A 20997-nucleotide genomic window follows, 5' to 3' on the forward strand; every position below is an offset into this window, starting at 1 on the left:
AAGCCTTCCTCAACTCCCAGGGGACTTAGATGCTCTTCTGAGTACCTTAATGGTATTAAATCTACCTCCGAGGTTCCACATGATTTGTATTTTCGGAGCAGGGCAAAAGGCTGAGGCCTCTGGCTGCTGGAATTTTGCCCTAAGGTACAGGGTGAGAAAAGGGGCTCCTTCGAGGGGAGGGGCGACAGAGGGAAGCGAAGAGACAAGACATTACACTCCAGGGCGGCCTCGGAAGACACTACGTATACCGAAGAATAATCAACTTTTCAAGTATAGAATTCTTTCTATTAAGAAAAAAAGAGACATTCCGTGTGGATCTATGATGCTCAGTGTCCGGTCCTGCACTGGGTAGCTCACGCTGCCAGTATACGAATCTGTCTTAAATCCACTCCAGTGGACTAAGAAAAAATACTAACTATTGGGAGTGCTAAGCTAATCCCATATACGAAAAGTAAGTTTCAGGAACGGTTAAGTGCCAGCAGTTAGCTTCAATTGTTTTTATTACAGTAAGAGGAATTTTACTCTTAATGCATAGAATTTGAAGAAAATTTTATATAAGCTATTAAAAGAGGCCTTTTTGACAATTATTAATACAAATGTGAAATAAGACCCTTCAAACAAATACCAATTTCAGTAATAGTTTACATACAGCAATAATTTATTCTGAAATGTTCATTTAGTTTCTGTTGAGACACGATTTGTGTCTCGTTAATAAAAGAGCAGCCATCTCACCTCAAATACCAGAATATACAACAAGTTACAGCATAGCAAAATCCTACCTACTTTCAGATAAAATCTAGTTCAGGTAAAATAGTTTCATTCAATGCTTTACAGTGACACAGATTTTTTGTTTTGTTTTTTTTTTGTTTTGAGCACAAAATAGTGTAGCGTGTTACACCGCAGCTATCTCTATGCACATGTGACCACAGAACCGTTAATCGTTACTTCGGAAGGTGAACCATCAGTCTCATTCATGCAGCAAGGCAAAGCAGGCTGGGTAAACTTGTTCGTCGGGAACCATATTACTGTGAATTTCACAGCCACATGATTAATTGTGATGTTAGAGGGACTCACGAGGACTAAAACAGAATGTTTTTTTTTGCATAAACACAGATTTCTCCCTGATGTCAGTTTAGTCAGTTTATAATCTAGAAATGACTGAGGACAGCAATATCTCATACCCTCTATCTGTAGTGTTCATTATTTTAGGACAAGCAATAATTAAAGGGCGAGGGAAGGGATGCTACTTAAATACGTGGCAAACAGACTGTACAAATATACTTGGCTTTACCACCTTCTTCCTAACTACCAAGGGCGCTTCCCAAAATATGACCAGTGAAGACAAAGGATACTATCAAATATGGCTTCCAGAACAAACCCTCTAACAATCAAACCTATTTACACAATTTTTCAGTCTTTTTAAAGTTTCGTCTGAAACAGGATTTCTACACAGCGGCTGTGACGGACAGCTTCCCGAGTGCCACCATCCCGGCTGTCACACGGACGTCACGAGGTAAGACCCGGAATGGCGCTTAGGGCTCTGGGTTCCGCCGGACTCGGCGCCGTCAGTCTTGGAATCCCGTTTCTTCGTGGCGGTGGCCACCGGCGTGGGGATCTGGGACGGCCGGGCTGACGTGCCGTCCGCGCTGCTCTTCCGAGGGCTCGGGTTGTAATTAAAGGGGGTCACTCTGGCAGCGACGGTCCCGCTGGGGGAACTGTGCTTGCTTGAGCTGCTGGAGCTGAACGGGGTGCGCTCGGCTGCACAACTCTCGTTCGCCTCTGGTGCAGGGACAGGGTTACTCGGTCCCGGTTTTGCCTCCGTTCCCTTCTGGTCAGGGGCCTCTACCTGGATAAAGGAGTTCAGGCGGTTTTCCAAACCCACGGCGCGTACGGGGCCACTGCCATTACCCACACTTGGTTTTCCCTGATTATCTTTTGCATCTTTAGCGTTTGGGTTCCCCTTTTCCAAAACAGTGTCAATCACAGGGGGCATGTTTCCTGTTGGGGATCTCCCGGATCGAGGGTTGTTAATGGGACAGTCCTCAATTCTCACCCAAACATCCTCTGTTTTAGAAACAGCAGGTGCCATTTGATAAATTAGAGTCTTTGATTCAGCACCATTTGCAGCACCTGAGGAAGTGGTCTGAGAGGTACTATTTGTGGGAGAAATATCATTTTCTTTTATTTTTCTCCATGTTCCTTTTGTGGATACTTGGTTTTCCTTCATTTGTTTGGTTCCTGAAATCGAGTTCACGTGTTTTTCATCCTCACTTTTTGCTTTTTCACTGGATTCCGATGAAGCAGAAAGAATGGAGGATGAACTTCCAGTTCTTCTCCAAGTGCTTACTCGAGGAAGGGATGACGAATGCTTGCTGTGCTCCCGTTTCCAGGTTCCTGACCTATTAATTGGAAGTCTCGAAGGACTTTCAGAATGGGAGCGTGCAATATCATGGCGCTTTGCTGGTCTTCCGTCATTGTACTCTATGGTAGGACTGAGATTAGGTGGGAGTTTGCGCCACCCACCAGACTGAATGGATGGATGTGCGGACAGAGACATATCAGGAAGGGAAGGGCTTAAAACTGGAGTCTGTGCCTGGGACCTAGTGGGAGAATCTGGTCTAGAAGATGGAGAGAGAGATTCAAATGAAGCAGATTCCTCCAATTTTCTCCTTAGGGTTGGGCTTGGAGCTTCTTTGATGAAAGTTGACTGGCGTACTAATACAGGTCTCTCTGACCTATCGGATTCACTTCCACTCGATTTAGTTGAAGACATTCTAGAAAGCTCCACCTTTTTGTTGGATCCATTGCTATTACTCATCTGATTCAGTCCTTTGGAGGCAGACTCACTTCTTGGGATACTACTGCCATTCTTGGATAAACCCGTTTGTTTGCTAAGGTTCTGCTGACTCATCTGTCTGCCTGGAGACGTATAGGACATCTTCCCAGACCCGGAGGACTTGGTCGATGCAGTACTAGGGGATGAAGTCCTTGGCAACTGAGATAATTTGTTAGGAGGACTTATTCCATTCCTACCAGGAGAAATGGAGTTCCGCCCTGGAGACTGCATGGGTCTACTTAATGGCTGTTGGGCAGGTCTCGAAGGAGTGGAATCTCTCGATCCTGATCTAGATGGCCCTTTATTTGCCCCAGCTGGCTGGGGGGCCGGCCTGGTCACAGGGCTTAATTCTGACTTCACGGATGGTTTGGTTCCTCTAGGAGAAGTGGTGGCTGTCTGACCCTCACTGGGACTTTTGGAGGCTGGAGTCTTAAGGGGTGGACCTTTTTTAGAAACCGGACTTGTACTTGAAGAGCTGTTTCGAACTCCTGGAATATGAATCATGGTCCTGCCTCGAGAGAGCGAAGGCATGTTTGCTTGAAGGGGCTGTTTCATTTGGCTTAAAACCTCCGAATTAGATCGAATTTTTCCAGTTATTAAACTTTTATAAACTTTTTTGCCTCCTTTGATTCCTTTATTTTCAGATTCTATCTTTTTAGTTTCCAATGTACTCTTCTCCCCGGGTTTTAGAATTCGTGGGCCCTTATTACTTGTAAAGGGTTTTTCCTCTTGGTCGGGTGTAAGATGAAATGGTGACCCCAGACTGATTCCCGATTTCAGTGAAAGGATGGAATCTGAGTCGGATGAAGCTTGTCTAGACAAACAGGCAGCAGCGGCAGCTTGATGTAAACTACTTACTATGGAATTTGCACCTTCCTGAATAGCTTTCCAATCAAAATTTTCTGAATCTGGGGATAAACCATGTTCTGAATCTGGTCTCTGTATATCTTTCAAATCAAGTGTCAAGTCTTCTGCTAATATGCCGCTCATGTTTCTGGGACTATGCTTTTCAGTATCACCCTTGAGTCTTGAAGGCTTTTTCTTTTTTGGCATTGCAGAACTTATACACTCCTGCAACAGGTCGTCTTCAGAATCAATGCTTAGAGAACTGAGAGAACTGTTTCTCGAGAAACAAACAGGAGTGTCTTCAACGTGAAAGGATTTAGGTGCGTAACCCGATGCCTGAGGTTTACTGGGTTCTCCCTGGGAGTCAGGGGGCTCGGCCTCTTTAAGAGGTTCATTTTCTTTGTTATTGTTGTTTTCTTGGTCAATGTCACTAAGAGAACTTAGAGAGGAGTTCCGAGAAAAGCACACTGGAGTATTTTCGATAGCAAAATTCTGCAATTTCTCATCAGTTGCTGCCCCTCTGTCTGGTAGGTCTTTAGAGGACTGTGGAAACGTGGGCTGCTTCTGCAGCACGGGTTTAGACTGACCTCGATTTATGGGGTGTTTTGTAACAGCCTGGGTTTTATTAGCAGATTGTTGGTTAGAGGTTGGTTCTGTGTGGCTGGGGACTTTAGCTTCTGAGTCTTTATTTTCTTTCCCTTTTCTTAATTCAGCCTTTTCCCTGGAAAGGTCAACATCATCATCCTCAAAATCTAGAGAACTCAAAGAATCATTTCGTGAAAAACAGTACGGAGTTCCTTCAATGGGCGTGTAGTGATGAGGTGAATCGAAAGTAAAACTTCCTCTGACTCGATCTTCGTTATTTGGTAGCTTATCATTGAAGTCCTTGGAATTATTTTTCAAGTTCTGTTTCTTTGAATCTTTATTGTCTGAGAAAGTTCTTTCAGCATTTACATTATTTTTCGAGTCTGTGTGTTTTCTTACACGTGTCCTGTATTCGGCGCTCTGTGGTATAGGTTTTACTGGTGAAGTAGGTTTCTTTTTCTTGCCATCTAACTGATTTTTGTTAGTTCCAGATGAAGACACAGACGCCTGCTGGACCTGGTCCATTATCTTCTTCACACGGAAAGGCTTGTGACTTTTTCCTTTGGGCATAGCAGAATTAATGCACTCTGCAAGAATATCCCCCTCTTCTGTTTTACTGTCATCCAGCTCAGGTATAGTCACTGCCGGGGCTTTTCCTCTTTGAGCCTCGTCTGTACTTCTGCCTTCTGTAGGAATGGTATCTCGTTTCTCAAATTCACTTGGCTGTGCCCCGGCTCTAACCCCTTCTCCAGCAGCTAACTCATTTGGAGGAGATTCTATTGTCAGATCGCTTAGAGACGTAGCTGTGGAGAAGTTGATAGGCGTCCCTTCGACACAGTACACCCGTGGCATATCCTCTCCTGGGGTGAAGCTAACATGCTTTTGCGCCTGTAACCTGTTTTGCGAGGGAAGGAGTTTGTAGACGGGGAGTTGACTTGGCTTCCTTGCCACAGGGGGAGGTAATTTTGGAGCAGTCTGGGCTGGTTTTTTGGCTTTGCGTGAAGATTTTGTTGGCATGGCAGAAATAATACACTCTTCAAGTATTTCAATATCATCATCATCTGAGTCGTCTAACAGGTCTTTTTCAGAATCAGTAGGCTTTTCGGGCTCTTTTTCCTGGTTCTCATTTGCTTCTTCAGGCTGCTCAGACTCAGTTTCATTCCCATTGTCGTTTTCCTGAACTGGAGGCATTATTCTTAATTCCACGTCTTTCTGTATAAATGGCTCATCAAGGCTCAGAGCACTCAGGCTGGATGAACAAGAAAATCCATCCGGAGTACTTTCTGTGGCAAAATGCAATAGGGTGTCAGCATCTGGAAGAACCTGGACTCTCTGAACTGCAGCATTCACAGCAGCTTGCTTAGGGCCGCTCTCTCTCTTCTCGGCAGCAGAGGCTTTGTTTTTAGGGACCTCTCGCTTAGTCTGAACTGTCTGAGGGGGAGGAGGAGGGGTTTTACTCCTGCTTGGCGGCATGGTTTGTCCTGGGCTATCTGGAAGGTCACTGGGGCTTATAATGCCACTCACCATGCCACTGCAGGGTTCGCTCTGAACAGAGCTGGCAATTGAACGACTCTCAAAACTGTCGAGCGAACTGACTGACGTACACCTGCTAAACATGAGCGGAGTCTCCTGAACATAGTGCTCTGGTGGACTTTTAGGAGTCTGAGCACCACTTTTTGATGGAGATTTGGCCCCTGAAGAAAATTCAACAGCTTTGTGCCTGGTTGACTCTGCCGATAAACCAGAAGCCTGAAGTCTGCTGGATTTGGTTCTGATGTGCGGTGACGCTGCTGGAACCTCACTCACAGCATCTTCTGTTGTCCTTGTCCCACTGTTTTCTTTGATTTCTGCTCTTTGTAGGGTATTAGCTGACTCTGCCTCCTGCGGTGCTGGGTCACATCCGATCTCATCTTCAGCTGAGGACAGAGAGGATAGTGAACTGCAACGCGAGAAACAAATCGGGGTGTCCTCTACACAGTATGTCTGTATCGTTTCCTGGTTGATAGAGGGAACTTTGCAGGAGTTGGCTTTTGGGGTCTGGCCATTTCTACTTTGTGCTGAGCTGGGATGGTGCTGAGTCTGCCTCTTGGCACTGGATGAAGGCGTGGATGTATTCTCACTGCTTGCAGAGAGGTGTTCAGTTTTAGCGCTTTGCCCAGAGGAATTCTTTGAGAATGAAAATGGTGGTTTCTGTGAGGAAGGAATGTCTGTGGCATATTTTAAACTATAATCAATAGGCTGATCCACGTGATGTTTTTCTTCATTGTACTTTATGCTATAATTTGTTGGTCTTTCTTCTTCCTCGTGTTGCTCTTCCTCAGAGTAACGTTCACTATAGTTGGTTGGCTTATCGTCTTCATAGTCATCTTCCTGACACAAAGACTGGTTTACGTTTTGATTAATTCCATGATTAGAACCTACTCGATTCATTTCTGAACCACTGGCTCCTCTTGACCTATATGGGGAAACACATTCCTGCTGTCCAAAATGTGGCTGGAACTTGAGGTGTTTATCATCAGTGCTCTCAGTGTATACGGGGTAAGTTGTGCTTTGACTTCTTGATTGTCTTTGCTCACTTTGTTTTATTTCGTCTTCTATTATATGCTTGGGTCTTGCCCATCTTTCATTCTGTGAGGGGCTTTGCCTTCCAGAGTTCAACTGCTCGTCTGAATACTTAAGACTATAATTTATGGGTGTATCTAGCTCTCCATCGTTGTCATCCATATGATTTGCACTATGTATTTTATGGGCTAGGTCAGCTGGGTATTGACCATAGCTGCAAAATTTACTTTCGTCATCTTCAGAATAGGATTCAATGGAAGGCTTCATCTGACCTCTTTTGCCATAACCATCACTACTACTGACACTGTTTAAACTATCATTTGAAGATCTCTTGTATTCCAATTTAGCATAAGGCACAGGACACGTCCTGTTTGAATTTTCTGACTTCGTGAAGCTGTATGTGTTTGCATGTGTGTGGGCAGTCGAGCTTCTTCTTAGTGTGTTCCTCTCATCTGTCCCACAGTGTAACTCAGTGGTAGACCCAGAACTTCTGTCTTCCTGGGAGGTGTGAATGGCTGATACTTCTTCCATGACTTTGGCAATCTGGGCGGCCGTGGTGGAAATCTGCAAACCTCGCTTTGAAGACGTGCCTGGATTTTCCGTTGCTGGGTGGTAGTTGCCTAAGCTAATTCCTCGTTCTCTCTCCAAACTTCTATCTTTTTCAGAACGAGAACTGTCTAAACTTCCTCTTGATGAAGAAGAGCTGGGCAACACTGTAGTATTTAAATACGGTGAAAGGACAGTCATATTTCCAGCATTAAAATTGTCTGACCTATTATCATCATGTCGATTGGTGTCAAAAACATAGTCACCATACAGATTTGGCTTGTGTCGTTGCTTGTTACGATGAGATGCCTTGGGACTTAAATTGTCAATATTGTCAAAAGTTTCTGATAAATGCTGAGCATCTAATTCTGCTTCTAGGGCTTTTTGTTTCCTGACATGAAGAGATGGCAAGCTTGAACCAGGAGACATAATATTGGCATCCTTATACTTTGCAGGTCTATTAGCCATGAGATTCCTTAAAGCTGCGGCACTTCCCATAGCAATCATTTTGTGCTTTGAATGAATGAGGTTCTTGAGCATGCTGACTGCCCCCATGTCCCATAATGCTTCTTGGTCTTTTGGATTTCTTGCTGAGAGATTCCACAAGGTTCCACATGCATTACTAACTATTGTCAAACTGTGAGATTTCAAGTGTTGCAATAAGGTTTGCAGGCAGTTGTTCTCTCTTAGGATTTGCCTGAAATAAAAATAAGAGATCCAAAATTAAGGTAAAAATCTGATTATAACAAATAAAAGATGAGACAAAAAATTTAAATCTAAAGAGATTACTAATAGGCATAATAAAACTGCACCAAATTATACTACAAATTTCAAGCACTTCACATCTTCCTTTGTTCCTAGTTCATTTAATGTTAATTTTTTAAAAGTACTCATATGTCAGGCTGAAAGAAGTAAAAGTGTAATCTATTCTGCATTTCCTATTCCGACCCAATAGGTTTTAAATTTTTTTTCCTGGGGCACTTGGGTGGCTCAGTCAGTTGAGTATCCAACTCTTGATTTTGGCTCAGGTCATGATCTCAGGGTTTTGAGATGGAGCCTTGCGTCGGACTCCCCAGTCACCGAGCAGTCGGCTAGGGGATTCTCTGTCTCTCTCTCTCTCTCCCCCTCCCTCTACTGCTCCCCCCCACTCAGCAATGTGCACACGCACTCTCTCTAAAATAATTAAATAAACCTTAAAATAAAATTAAATTTTTTTTTTCCTGAGCAGATACATTTGCTCTATTGACATAGTGAGAGTTCCTTGATGAATGTGTCATGAACTCTTATGCTGGGCAGGTCACTGTGGTAACTCAGTCTATGGATGGGTGCCACAGGGCTGACAACAAAGACATCCTGGAAGGGATGGCGGAATCGATCGCTCGATCTTCACGTAGCCAGGGAGCACACTGTAGGCTCTGAGATTGGCAAACTGACTTTTCAGAATAACCTCTATGCTCCTGGATGGATTTTGTGACAATGCCCTCCTCCTTAGAAGCGTGCTCTGCCAAACTGTGTAGTTGTTACTTCCAAAGAAAGGTGTTGAAAATTTAAAGATAATTATAAAAATAAAGGTTGAGAGTTAGCAATTTGGGACTTGGAAGAGCTGTAGCTTGTTTAATGCATGGTCAACTTAAGATTAATGATAGAACTTTAGAGGGCTTTAAAACGGATGGGCAACGGTGGACAATGAGCTTTAACATGACAATCTCTCAGCAGCCCAACAGACACCTGCGTGCTTACTGAGCTTAAGAGGTCTTTGCATGGCAGAGGGGGCTATAAGGCTTGTTTGTGCATCAAAAACCTCAAGAGAAGATGTTCACATTCTTTACAAGTTTTGTTACTAACAATAACTCATGGTCTTTCTGAAAATGACAAGCACTACTGGATAATAAATAAATACGCTGTGAAAATACCCAAACATATACTTTTTTGAGGGGGAGGAAGGACAGAGGAAGGAGGAGAGAGACAGTCTCAAGCAGACTCCACATCCATCGAAGCCCAATGCGGGGCTCCACCTCATGACCCTGAGATCATGACCTGAGTTGACAAAACACAAAACCCAAGTTCTGAAAACGTGTGCCGTGTATCTGAGATGCTTTCTTAGGTTTCACAGCCCTAGATGAATGGCTGTTGGCTAAATATGATTACTTAATATAATCTCTATAATATAATAATGATATTAAGACACTATTAAGAAAAATGTCAACTATTGGGGATGTCTGGGTGACTCAGTTGGCTAGATGTCTCACTCTTGATTTTGTCTCAGGTCATGATCTGAGGGTCCTGGGATCAAGCCCCATGTCAGGCTCCACACTTGGTAGGGAATCTGCTTCTCTCCCTCTACCCCTCCCCCCATCTCTCTCTCTCTCAAATAAATAAATAAATCTTAAAAAAATATTAAACTACTGGATTCTCTGGATCATATCCATAGATTGTTTTTTTATAATCCTTATATTCCTTTATGCCATACTAACATAAACAATGGGATTTCGTTCTCTGTAGCATTCGTGACTTTTTCCCCCATTATATGGATTATACCTACCAACTATCATTTGTTTATTTCTAAACATCTTTATACTATAAACTTTTATTAGAATAAGTATACTAACAAGTAAGTTAGGGATTAATAGCTATCTTTTCGCTGTAATAAATTTGGTTTAGCACTTGCACAATTACACAAAATAGTGCTTACAACTAGGTCTTCCTGAGGGTATAAATTCTACACTAATTCATTTAAAAGTAATATAAAACTCTGTATTTACCTGTGGTCCTCGTTTGTAGCTATCAAGCTGGACACATTCCGTAATATCCCACCTCCACTTTCGATAATGGCTAAAGTATTTGTCTGGCTTCGGTAAGTGAGAGTGCCAACCAGGAACGCAAGTGCACCATCCACAGCACATATATCAGCTTTATTCTCAGTGCAGTGTGCTGACAAATTCCATAAGGCACTCAATACGCTTTTGAGGGTTGATTCCTGTTAAGAAACATGTGTCATCTAATTAGAGTTGGAATTGGCCTCTTACAATTTCTATGCCTACTTCTATTGAGTAAGTTGTTACTGTTAGTATCTCCCCTGCCGTTCACAGGCAACATATCAGGTGCTCCACATTTAGAAAAACTGATAAAACACCCAACAGAACTTAAGTTAGTGAGATTCCCCACAGAACAAGCAGGATACTCAATTAATGACCGTTTTGAACTTTATTCTAAGTGTTTAGATGTACACACGTATCTTACAAAAGCTCTTATTAGAATATGAAATATAACTGATGTGCATTCTGAAAAGATAACATTTGCATGATAATAGAAACCAGAAAAAAAAACCCACCCCTACATGCTTATATGGAAAAATGTCTAAGACATATTATTAAATAAAAAGAGCAAGTTACAGAGCATATGTACAATATTCTGTTTGTATACAAAGCAGACATATATGCTTCTTTGTGGCTGATTCAAAAGTAACAATATAACTTATTACAAAGTAAGCATATTGGAAAAACTCCCAAGTCCTTAACTCCCACAGAAACAAAGTAATTCCAGAAACCAGAACTTCCTTGGCATAAAACATCATAGGTAGTAAACCAGTAATAAACCAGTAAACCGTCAACTTGTAATTGCTACAAAAAACCAAACACTGAGTATATAATTAAGGATATCTGGTTAAAACTCGCCAAGATCCTGATGTCAGTTTTTCTTACTATAAATCAACCAAGGAACAAACACTCATTGAAAATCTACTCTGTGACTAGAGGCACTCCAGAGGATACCAATGTGGCAAACTGACACCTGCTAATAATTTACCACGGGGGAAAAAAAGGGCAAAACCATACATAAACAAAGGGAAGATTACTGCTATTTGAATTTAATCGAACAAATAAAATATTTCATGGAGGAAAGCAGCTCTGTGGAAGATAAGACCTGTTGTTGCTCCCGGCATGGAAGTGGGAATCAGCAAGGGAGGACTGAAGAATATAAAGACGACACAGAGGAGATCCAAGTCCAGGTGAGGGGAGACAGTAAAAGAAGGCCTTGAGTGTCAGGGCAAACACTTTGGGCTCAACCCAATAAACAGCTGCTGGGTCCTCTTCATCAAGAAATTAAGAGAATTTAGGAGAGCAAGTACTATTTATCAGGAGGCAGGGCAGAAGTGCTTTCACTGATGGAGAAATGAGAAGGTTAGGAGCTCAATTTTAGTTACACTGTGGTTGAGGTAGAGATGGGACATTCAGAGTATCCTGAGAACAGAGAAAACAGCAACAGTTTAGCAGTGTGAAGTGAGCTCAACTACAAATGGCCCAGAGATCAGAGGTGAGGGTTTTGTTTCAAAGCTTTATAGTTAGAGGAGATGAGAAATGATTAGAAGTTGCTAAGTATAGGTGGTAAAAACAAAGGAAGGAGTTTCAGTGTGATCCAAAAGTATCAAATATAGGTGTAGGTAGAAAAGAAATCCCAAATTAATCTATAAACCTAGATTTGGTTAGAAACAAAATTAGAAGGACCTGAAGGTATGGCCAGTGAAGAAATGGGGCTGGTGACTTATTCATTGTTTTGGTTGCTACGGAAATGGGAGAAACATTGCAGGAGTTACAAGAAGCAACAGATAAGGGTTGTTTGTTTGTTTTCAAAATATTGGGCTTCTTAAAGACAGAGTTGAAACAAAAAAGCTCTCTATACCCAGTAGAGAAGATACAGAAGACAGGAGTGAGGGACTCACAGCTTTGAGTAAACAGCATTGCTTGGGGCACAGAGTGCAGGGAAGGAAAGGTTCTGTGGAAGAGAGTAGGGGCGAGCCCAGTGAGCTTAAAATGAGCAGTGCATGGGGATTGGAAAGGTAATTCTGACTCTCCTGCTCATTAGTAGTGAAGCTGAAAAGGAAGAGATGATGAATTAAAAAGAGAATGTTCTGAATGACTATTGCATTGAATGTAGAAAAAGAAGTAAAAGGTAAATTCTAACACTGTTAACCAGAAGCAGGCCCAAACCAGAACCGGATATTTAAATTTCTGCTGAGCCAGTTTTTCCAAGGCTGGGCTTTCCAATTACAGATGAAAAAAAAATTTTACAGATGAAAAAAAATTTATAGATGATGATCTTTTAAAATACTACTCTTCCTTTTAAAGGAGCAGGGTATGTCTTTCCATTCATTATGGTCTTCTTTTGCATTTCTCAGTAGGGTAATAAGCCTTTTAATCTAGATTTCTCAATTTGTAGCAACAAGTTTGTATAAAGACCTTTGGGGTCCTTGAAACAAAGTCATGAGCTCTTAGCAAGAGTACAAGTTCTCATGTCTGTTTTCATACAGACACATTAAATCTTTCTGAAAATACACACACACTTGATTAGATTAGGGAGTCGTAAAGTGTGGACTCTAGTTTTTTGGTATAATTTTAGTGAGGTATAATTGGAGAATAAACCACATTTTTCAAATGTGCAGTACGATCACTTTTGATGTAGGAGTATACCTGGAAACCACTGCTACAATCAAGATAACATTTATTACCCCCAAATTTCCTAGTACCCTCTTGTAATCCACTCCCAGCTCCAGGCAAATGTAGATCTGTTTTCTGTCATTATAAATTATTGCATGTATCAGCAGTTCATTTTTTAGAAAGTTTTTATTTTTTTAAAGATTTTATTTATTTATTCATGAGAGACAGAGAGAGAGGCAGAGACACAGGCAGAGGGAGAAGCAGGCTCCACGCAGGGGAGCCTGATGCGGGACTCGATCCTGGGGCCCCGGGGTCATGACCTGAGCTGAAGGCAGATGCTCAACCACTGAGCCACCCTGGCGTCTGGATAGTCCAATTTTAAAATAGCCAAATGGTATGCCATTGTGGACCTCCCCTAATTTGTTTATCCATTCACCTGTTGATGGGCACTGGAATTACTTCTAGTTTTTGGCTATCAAACACTACTGTTGCAAACATCTGTGCTTAAGACTGTGTGGATACACGTTTTTGTTTCTCTTAGGTAAATACTTAGGATTGGAATGACTGGGTTGTGTGCTTAGTGTATGTTGAACTTTAAAACACTGCCAAATGTTCTTCAAAGTGGCATACCATCTTACATTCCCACCAGCAGTGCAAGAGAATTCCAGCTGCTTAATGTCCTTGACAACACTTGGGTAATCTTTTACATTTTAACCAATATAATTTGTATAATGGTATCTCACTGTAGTTTTAACTTGTATTTCCCTCATGGCTAATGGTGTTGAGTATCTTTTCAAGTATCTTGGGCCATTCATCTATCTTCTTTCCTGCAAGAAATACAAGTGTTCTGGGGTGGCTGAGTGGCTCAGTCGGTTAAACATCTGCCTTCAGCTCAGGTCACGATCTTGGAATCCTGAGATGGAGCCCCACATCGGGGGGCTCCTTCACCCTATCCCTCTGCTGTTCCCCCTGCTTGTGCTCTCTTGCTTGTGCACTTGCTCCTAAATAAGATCTTAAAAACAACAACAAAAAAGAAAGAAATACAAGTATTCTGCCGATTCAAGAGTGTTTTAAAGGTATTTTTATGTAGACCCTAAGTATATTTGAATATTATTATTACAATCAGTTTTTAGGTTGAATACTTTTTTCTTTTTTTTTTTTAATATTTTTTTAAAGGTTTTTTTTTATTTATTTATGATAGTCACAGAGAGAGAGAGAGGCAGAGTCACAGGCAGAGGGAGAAGCAGGCTCCATGCACCAGGAGCCCGACGTGGGATTCGATCCCGGGTCTCCAGGATCGCGCCCTGGGCCAAAGGCAGGCACCAAACCACTGCGCCACCCAGGGATCCGGTTGAATACTTTTTTCTTTTTCTTTTCTTTTTTTTTTTTTGCTGCAAAAAGCTTTATTGTCTCCATTTGGTCCACGTTTTGGGAAAGGGCTCCAGAATGGTTAAAAAGCTGCCTAGTGGCTGCATGGGAAAAGGTTCAGGCACAAGCCCTGGCACCGAGGGGTTGCCAGAGGAGCCCCTCAAAGGCTGCTGGTCTCCAGAGGATCCTAGTCGTGCTTGAGAGTGAGCCTTTCGAAAAGATACTCGCCCAGCCCAGCCTGGGGGGTGGCCAGCCTGCGGAGGTTAGTCAGGTGGTCGCCCATCTTCTTGATGAGTTTTACCTCCTCATCTAGGAAGTGGTTCTCCAGGAAGTCACAGAGATGAGGATCCGCGCGAGCAGAACCCAGGGCATGCAGATCCAGAAGGGCCTGGTTCAGGCTCTTCTCCAGAAGCAGGGCGGCTTCCATGGCGTCCAGGGTCTTCCCCCACTCATCTTGGGACGGTTTCTGCACGTCCTGGAAGAGGGCGCAGCCGCCGCGCTGGTTTTGCATCTTCAAGAAACGCTCGGCGCCCTCGCGCTTCTCCTCAGCCAACTCGCGGAAGAAGTGGCCCACACCCTCCAGAGCCACATCGTCACGGTCGAAATAGAAGCCCAGAGAGAGGTAGGTGTAGGAGGCCCGCAGGTGCATGTTGACCAGGCGGTTGACGGCAGCCTCCACCTCGGTAGAATAATTCTGACGAATCTGGGAGCTCATGGTTGATCCTGGACAAGGAGTTAAATTCAAACTTGGGTGTTCGCTGCCGGTGGCAGAAGATGGCCAGGAAGATGGCTCCGAAGGTTGCGACTGGAAAAAAGGTTGGAGGGTGGCTGTTGGCTGGTAGAAGGGGCGTCCCTGGGTCTGTTCCGTCCAAACACTGTTGAAGCAAGAGACAGATCCGCAGGACCGCCGAAAGCACCGCCTGAATACTTTTTTCTAATGATTTTTCAGTTGATTTTCTTGGGTTTTCCTTGTATAAAATACTTTCACAAAAATACATAAATAAAAACAAAAAATTCTTTGCCTTCTCTAAAAAGGAAATTTTGAAGAAAAAAAAATGCAGGGTCTAGCAGGACTGGTTGGTTGAAAGGAAGCCCAAATTAGCTAAGCAGATCTGCTTAGTCCCTCCCAAATTCCAAGTTTAATTATTTCTTTTTAAGTTAGCTTAGTTTCTGAAGTAGATATGCCACCTGATGATATTTCCTTTTGTCAACAAATTATTATTTGAAGAATTCTTTACCCCTGGGTATGATTACCTCTTGATAAGGTGACTATCAGAAATGAGGACTCTGGAGAGCACGGAGGTAACAATGATACCACATACACAGTGATTCTCCACTTGGGGTGGTTTTTCCCCTTCGCCCCTCTGGGGCACCTTTGGTAATATGTGGACACATCTTTCATTGTCATGACTGAGAGGAAGTGTATTAGTATCTAGTGGGCAAAGGTCAAAGATGTGCTTAACATCCTATAAGGCACAGGTCAGTCCCTTTAAAACAAGCAGTTATCTGGTCCAAGATACAAACAGCGTCAAACCTGAAAAGCCCTGACTTATCCTAGGCTGCTTTGTACAATCTTTTCCATCTTAATACTTTATGAGTTTGGATTAAGTCTAAGAACTGGTGAGATAAGCAGGTCAGAAATTAGGGAATCTCAAGGGTGGGAAAGGGTAGCAAAAAGTAACCCAAAATGAAATCCAAATTAGAATGTTAAATGCTTTCAAAGGTACCTTTTTAACTTCCAAAGCACATTCCATCAATGCTTTCACACTTCCAACTTCACGCAATGTCTTTTTACTATTTACATCTGCTCGCCAAGACAAATTCCTCAAAACACTTGCAATAACCTGAAAATGAAATTAATTCTAGAATAATTTGGAACATAAAATAACATACGGTTGCTTTGTTTTTAATGCTAGTGGTAAGAGTAGAAGTCTACTAATAAATTCCTCCTAAATGTTAATATAGTGCCAAAAGGAATTCGTACAATGTAATTGTTTTCCTTTATTCTGGAGTTAAAGTAACCATAATTGAAACACGAGATACTGAATACTCAGCCACAGCTTGAATTAATCTAAGTCAAGGTATTAATCCACTAATATCCAGGAAAAACATCTGAAATTCTAACTGGTACCTGCTGTAAGTCCTCACTTTCAGATTTTAGTTGGGCCACAAGTGCTCTCATGCAGCCTTTCATAGAGCAGAGTGTAGCCTGTAAAATGAGAAATGGAACAGAGGGTCAATAACAAGGCAACTTGAAGCTGTGCTCTATTTTTGACTAATAAACTTTGAACCCAGTTTTAGTGGTCTCATTTTAATCAGCCTAATATTTTACCAATAAAGACCTAGAACCAGATTACAGAAAGGAAGTCCTTTGTGATCTGTTCTCTTAGTAAACTGGAAAAGTAAAATGAGTAAGTGAAAAGAAATGATAGGCAAAGGGTTTTAAGGTCAAGTCTCTTATTTGGATGGAAGGGATATATGTATAACACATCTGTCAATAGGATTTTTAGATTTTTGCTCTCATTCCTGGGAATAGTATTTTAAAGCGATTATATCATCAATCCATTACTGTGTTCCATATTTTGCCTTTGTTTAGGCATAAAACTATCAGATGAGTAAAAATATGCAGTGCTGTTTGAAGTTCAGTTTTTTAAATCAGTGTTTAATCAGGAGTGGAAAAAGAAAATTAGTGAAAAGCAGTTTGTACAAAACTAACTCATACCAGAGATACATAAGAAATGGATCTTATAAAACGTACCTTGTTGGCTACATCTCCAAAAGTCAAGTTTGTCAGAGCCATTCCAGCATATCGTCTTAATGTAATACTGTAGTGGTCATTAGTTAGCCCATACATTTCACAGTCCACTTGCAATAATTCTGCAATGGCCTGTAGTCCCCCTAATTTAAGAAGGGCAAGAGGAAAAAGACAATAATCTAAAATAAAACAAGTGGTACCTAGTTTAAAAATTAGGAAAAAAAATCTCAAAGAATGAGGATATACGGTTTAAAAACATCTTTAGAATTACAAGCTACAAAAAATGTTATAAAGAACTTCTGTGTAATACTCATAAAATACAACTGATATTTTCTGCCAGTCTTCTCCACCCTCCACACTCTTGCCTTACTGAGTGATGTGAGCATTATACTTTATTTACTACACGTATACTGTATCTTGTCATTGATGAAGAAGACTATGTTCTAACACTAGGTCTTCCTGCACAAGGCAGAGAAAGGTAACTTATTTTTATTATTACAACTTTATAGATAGTCTCCAATGTTACACCTTAGAAATCCTGAAACTTCTAAATGAAAACTGTGCATGAAGCAAGCCTATTTTTTTATGAAGAATTATCTGTTCAACATATTACTAAGTTCTATAAAACCACTTATTATTCAAGTATTTTAAAGAATTTCTTACTTTTCTTTGGTACTCACAAGTGTCAAATACCAACTACGCTAGAATTTAGTACTTTCTTTCCCCTGGATTCCCACCACTGGGTATGCTCAACAATTCCCACAGTGATCAACACTAGGAAGGCAAAGAGAAAAAGGAAAAGGAAAGGGAAAGACAGAAAGGAAAGGGTAATAACAAAACAGAACCAAGAAAACAAAGGTAAAGCAAAATGGTGAGTAAATGTATAAAATAAAAATGGACATGGAAGCTATTCAAAATATTATTTATCATCAGTACTAATCATCATGGGACTGGGCAAATATTTTTGTCACAGAGAAGTGGCTTAGACAGAAAAAAGAAGGATGAACATAAACAGGTGATTTTTGGAAATTCTAAGTCTAAACAGCCAGGTTATTAATCTGGAAGAGGACCTGTACATTTAGTATTTTCATGAATTATCTAGAAGAGGAATCTGCAAGTTCACAAAACAAAGTTCTGACTGGGGTCAAGAATTCCAAGCCAGGAGAATTAACTGTAGGAAGATTGGTGCAAATCTTTAGGACTAGCAGCAATGACAGATAAGTTTGAATGTAGATAAGTGAAAAATAATTTGGTTAAGGAAAGCCCAAACCGTATTTAGGAAGATTTTCCTCCATCCACCCATGATGATGGAAAAATACATATCCAGTGAACACAATACAGTCACTATTTTTATGGATCTTATACATTAGAACAAAAGCAGACTCTTGAACAACTAATTTACATATAATGGACTATGTAGAAGCATAGGGAAAGGTAACAGGTGGACTGAACCTAGATTGAGAGTACCTAGAAAAAGGCTGAGGAAATAATGTTTAAGTTAAGAAAGACTTAAGGGATGAATGAGTATCTAAGATGAGTGGGGCAGGAATAATTAAGAAAAAAAAAAAACATTTTAGGCAGATGAAACAGTATATGCAAGAGCCCGTGAGCCTAAAATACTATGAGAAGGTCTCACGGTGAGGCTACAAAATGGGTAGAGGCCATATCACGTAAGACTTTATATGTCACCCCAAGGATTTCAGCCAGAGGAAGGAATGATTAAATATACATCCTAAACAGATTCCTGTGGTTGCAGAATGGATACCTGTAAGTGCAGAGCCAAGTAAGACAAAGATGTGCAGAGTAGGAGAGATAATAGTGGCCTGAACTGGGGCTGAAAAGGAGAGCAATGATTTGAGATAAATCTAAGAAGGAAAATTAAAGTACTCAGTTACTCAGTGCAGGGGATAAGGAGGATAGAGTTACGGGATGTCTTCTAAGATTCTGGCCTGAGGAACTGGGCTGACTGGCATATGCCATTTTCTGAGAAAAAGAAATCTGGAAGAGACAGAGATTTGGGGCTGAAGGAAATAACAAATTCATTTGGGGCAGCTGAGTTTAAAGATGTCTGAAAAATCACGTACGTGAAGATATCAGACGAAGAATGTGATGATGTGTCTCAAACTCAGGAGAGGGAACATGGAAAATGTAAATCTGAAAAACACTGTAACTGAAGCCATAGATTGGAGGATATTGTTTAGGGAGAGATGAAGAAAACCTAGGACGGAGCTTTGAGGAATTCCCACCATTTAATACTTGAGTAAAAGAAAAGCAGACAATGAAAGAACTGAGGGCTTTTGACTCAGGGAATTGAATTGAGAGTGACTGATGATCTAAAGACCGTGGCCCTACATAATGAATGATAGGGTCACCTAGATGTTGAGCATATTTATAAAGCAGGCTATTGATACCAAAGCAAAACATACTGCGCTTTGTGCCTATGTAAAATCCTGCCTCGTATGGCAATATCTGTGATACTTTCTTAAGGAAAGTGAAATGATCTAATAATAAAGAAGGTCTCAAGAAGGCACTAAATGAACAGTTGTTTTTTTTTTAATGTAAAAACTAAAACACTTAGGATTTGAACCTGAAAACAAAGATTAAAGAAGGATATGGTCAGTATCAACAAAAGCATGGAGAAAAAAGAACATCTGATAAAATTTAGGATATCAGATAAAAGAGAGAGCTTTTTATGATTTCAGGCCAATACAAAGAAACATTTCTGTAAATTTTAAGGCAACCAATACAATTCATGTCAAAACTATAAATGGATTCACAAATATATGATGTGAATTCATGACTGACAATTAAAAAACAGGTTGCCCTTAGAAAACTAAGACTGTTTCAAGGTAATACGCAGAGGTGATAAGCATAGCCTTTCACAGTTTGCTCAGTGTGTTTAAAAAAAAAAAAAAAAAAAAAAGTGGTCCAGATGGACCAGATATTACCCAATGTGTGATCTCATAACCTCAGAGCTAGCAGAGGACCAATGGTTTGAACAGAAACCATTCAACAGAACCCTTAAATTTAGATTTATATATATATAAAGGATAATAGAAAGATGACATTTAGTTTTAAAGAGTACATTGTTTTACTTTTCCTCGGGCTAGATAGTCACCATTAGCATGAAATGCCTTACTCTAAAATAAACATTAGGGACCCAACATAAAATACTGGTGTTTCACGAAATTTCCTGATCCTAAGAATCACCTGGGCCACTAATTAAATGATTCCTAGGAGAATCGCCCCAAGCCTTCTTGCTACAGGGCTAGAGAACCCATGCAGTTTGACATGTATCTGGTGATTATCATCTAGTTTTGGAAATACTACTACAAATAGATCATGAGCTCTTTGAAAGCCAGGACCGTATCTTCACCATTTTCACACGTAGTGCCTAGCACAGTTTCTGGGCAGAGCTGGGACTTCACCAATGTACACATCAAAGATAGTATAGTCTAAAACCTGTCATACTAATAGTGCAAACCTAAATGACCTTGATGAGTTGTAGAATCTTCCTGTGTATACAAATGACAGTCCCAGCTCACTGGGCTTAGGAATTTCCCTTCATCTATTTGGGACTTCATTCCTCCTTATCCCTCACTGTCAGATACCTTGCGCTTCCTTACTCCATCTCCCTACAAGCCACAAACCTTGATTTTTCTTTTGCTTTGTGCAGAGTCCGAGGCTAGGAATGAGAAGAAGGTAATCCCCTGTGGCTCTGTCCCCAACAGTCACACCCCCAGAGGCCCCATCCTGCTCCTCACCTGAAAGCCCCTGCCCTAGCTCCTGTGATGAAATGCCCCGGGTAGCCTTCCTACCTGAAGAAGGAAGAGGAACAAATACTGAGTCTAGGTTTTACTTTGAAATTCAGATGATTAATGTGTCAGTCCTAGTCTACAGTTCATTGGAACACAGGGACATTTACAGAAAAACCTTTGCAGTAGTTTAAAATTGAATTATTTTTCTTGTTCATTCATAATTTTTATCCCTTTCCCATTATTAACTAGCATAAAAAAATACTCAACCATAACATTTTCACAAACGCTGAAACTGTTATTGAGGAGGGG

The 20997-nt window shown here is 41.1% G+C and overlaps 2 protein-coding genes across 8 annotated transcripts in view; both read right to left on the bottom strand.

Annotated features, from left to right (window-relative positions):
* Window positions 1-482: 482 nt before the first annotated feature.
* The window catches only part of APC (APC regulator of WNT signaling pathway), a 122010-nt gene continuing 101495 nt past the window's right edge, over window positions 483-20997 (bottom strand). For 5 of the 7 annotated variants that reach the window (XM_041753263.1, XM_041753266.1, XM_041753265.1 and 2 more), the window contains 6 exons: window positions 20695-20748; window positions 16934-17073; window positions 16307-16384; window positions 15903-16019; window positions 10138-10352; window positions 483-8072 (listed from right to left, as the gene is read on the bottom strand). In XM_041753263.1, coding sequence (XP_041609197.1) covers window positions 1496-8072; window positions 10138-10352; window positions 15903-16019; window positions 16307-16384; window positions 16934-17073; window positions 20695-20748 — 7181 coding nt within the window. In that variant the 3' untranslated portion in view covers window positions 483-1495. The remainder of the gene's footprint in view (window positions 8073-10137; window positions 10353-15902; window positions 16020-16306; window positions 16385-16933; window positions 17074-20694; window positions 20749-20997) is intronic. The other 2 variants (XM_041753268.1, XM_041753264.1) reach the window with 1 other exon arrangement.
* Window positions 14185-15035, bottom strand: LOC121489864 (ferritin light chain-like). The gene has a single exon (XM_041753275.1). It carries the CDS (start codon window positions 14888-14890, stop codon window positions 14363-14365), a length of 528 nt encoding a protein of 175 aa, XP_041609209.1. The 5' UTR covers window positions 14891-15035; the 3' UTR covers window positions 14185-14362.

The sequence above is a fragment of the Vulpes lagopus genome, chromosome 4, assembly GCF_018345385.1.
Source record: "Vulpes lagopus strain Blue_001 chromosome 4, ASM1834538v1, whole genome shotgun sequence".
Lineage (NCBI taxonomy): Eukaryota > Metazoa > Chordata > Mammalia > Carnivora > Canidae > Vulpes > Vulpes lagopus.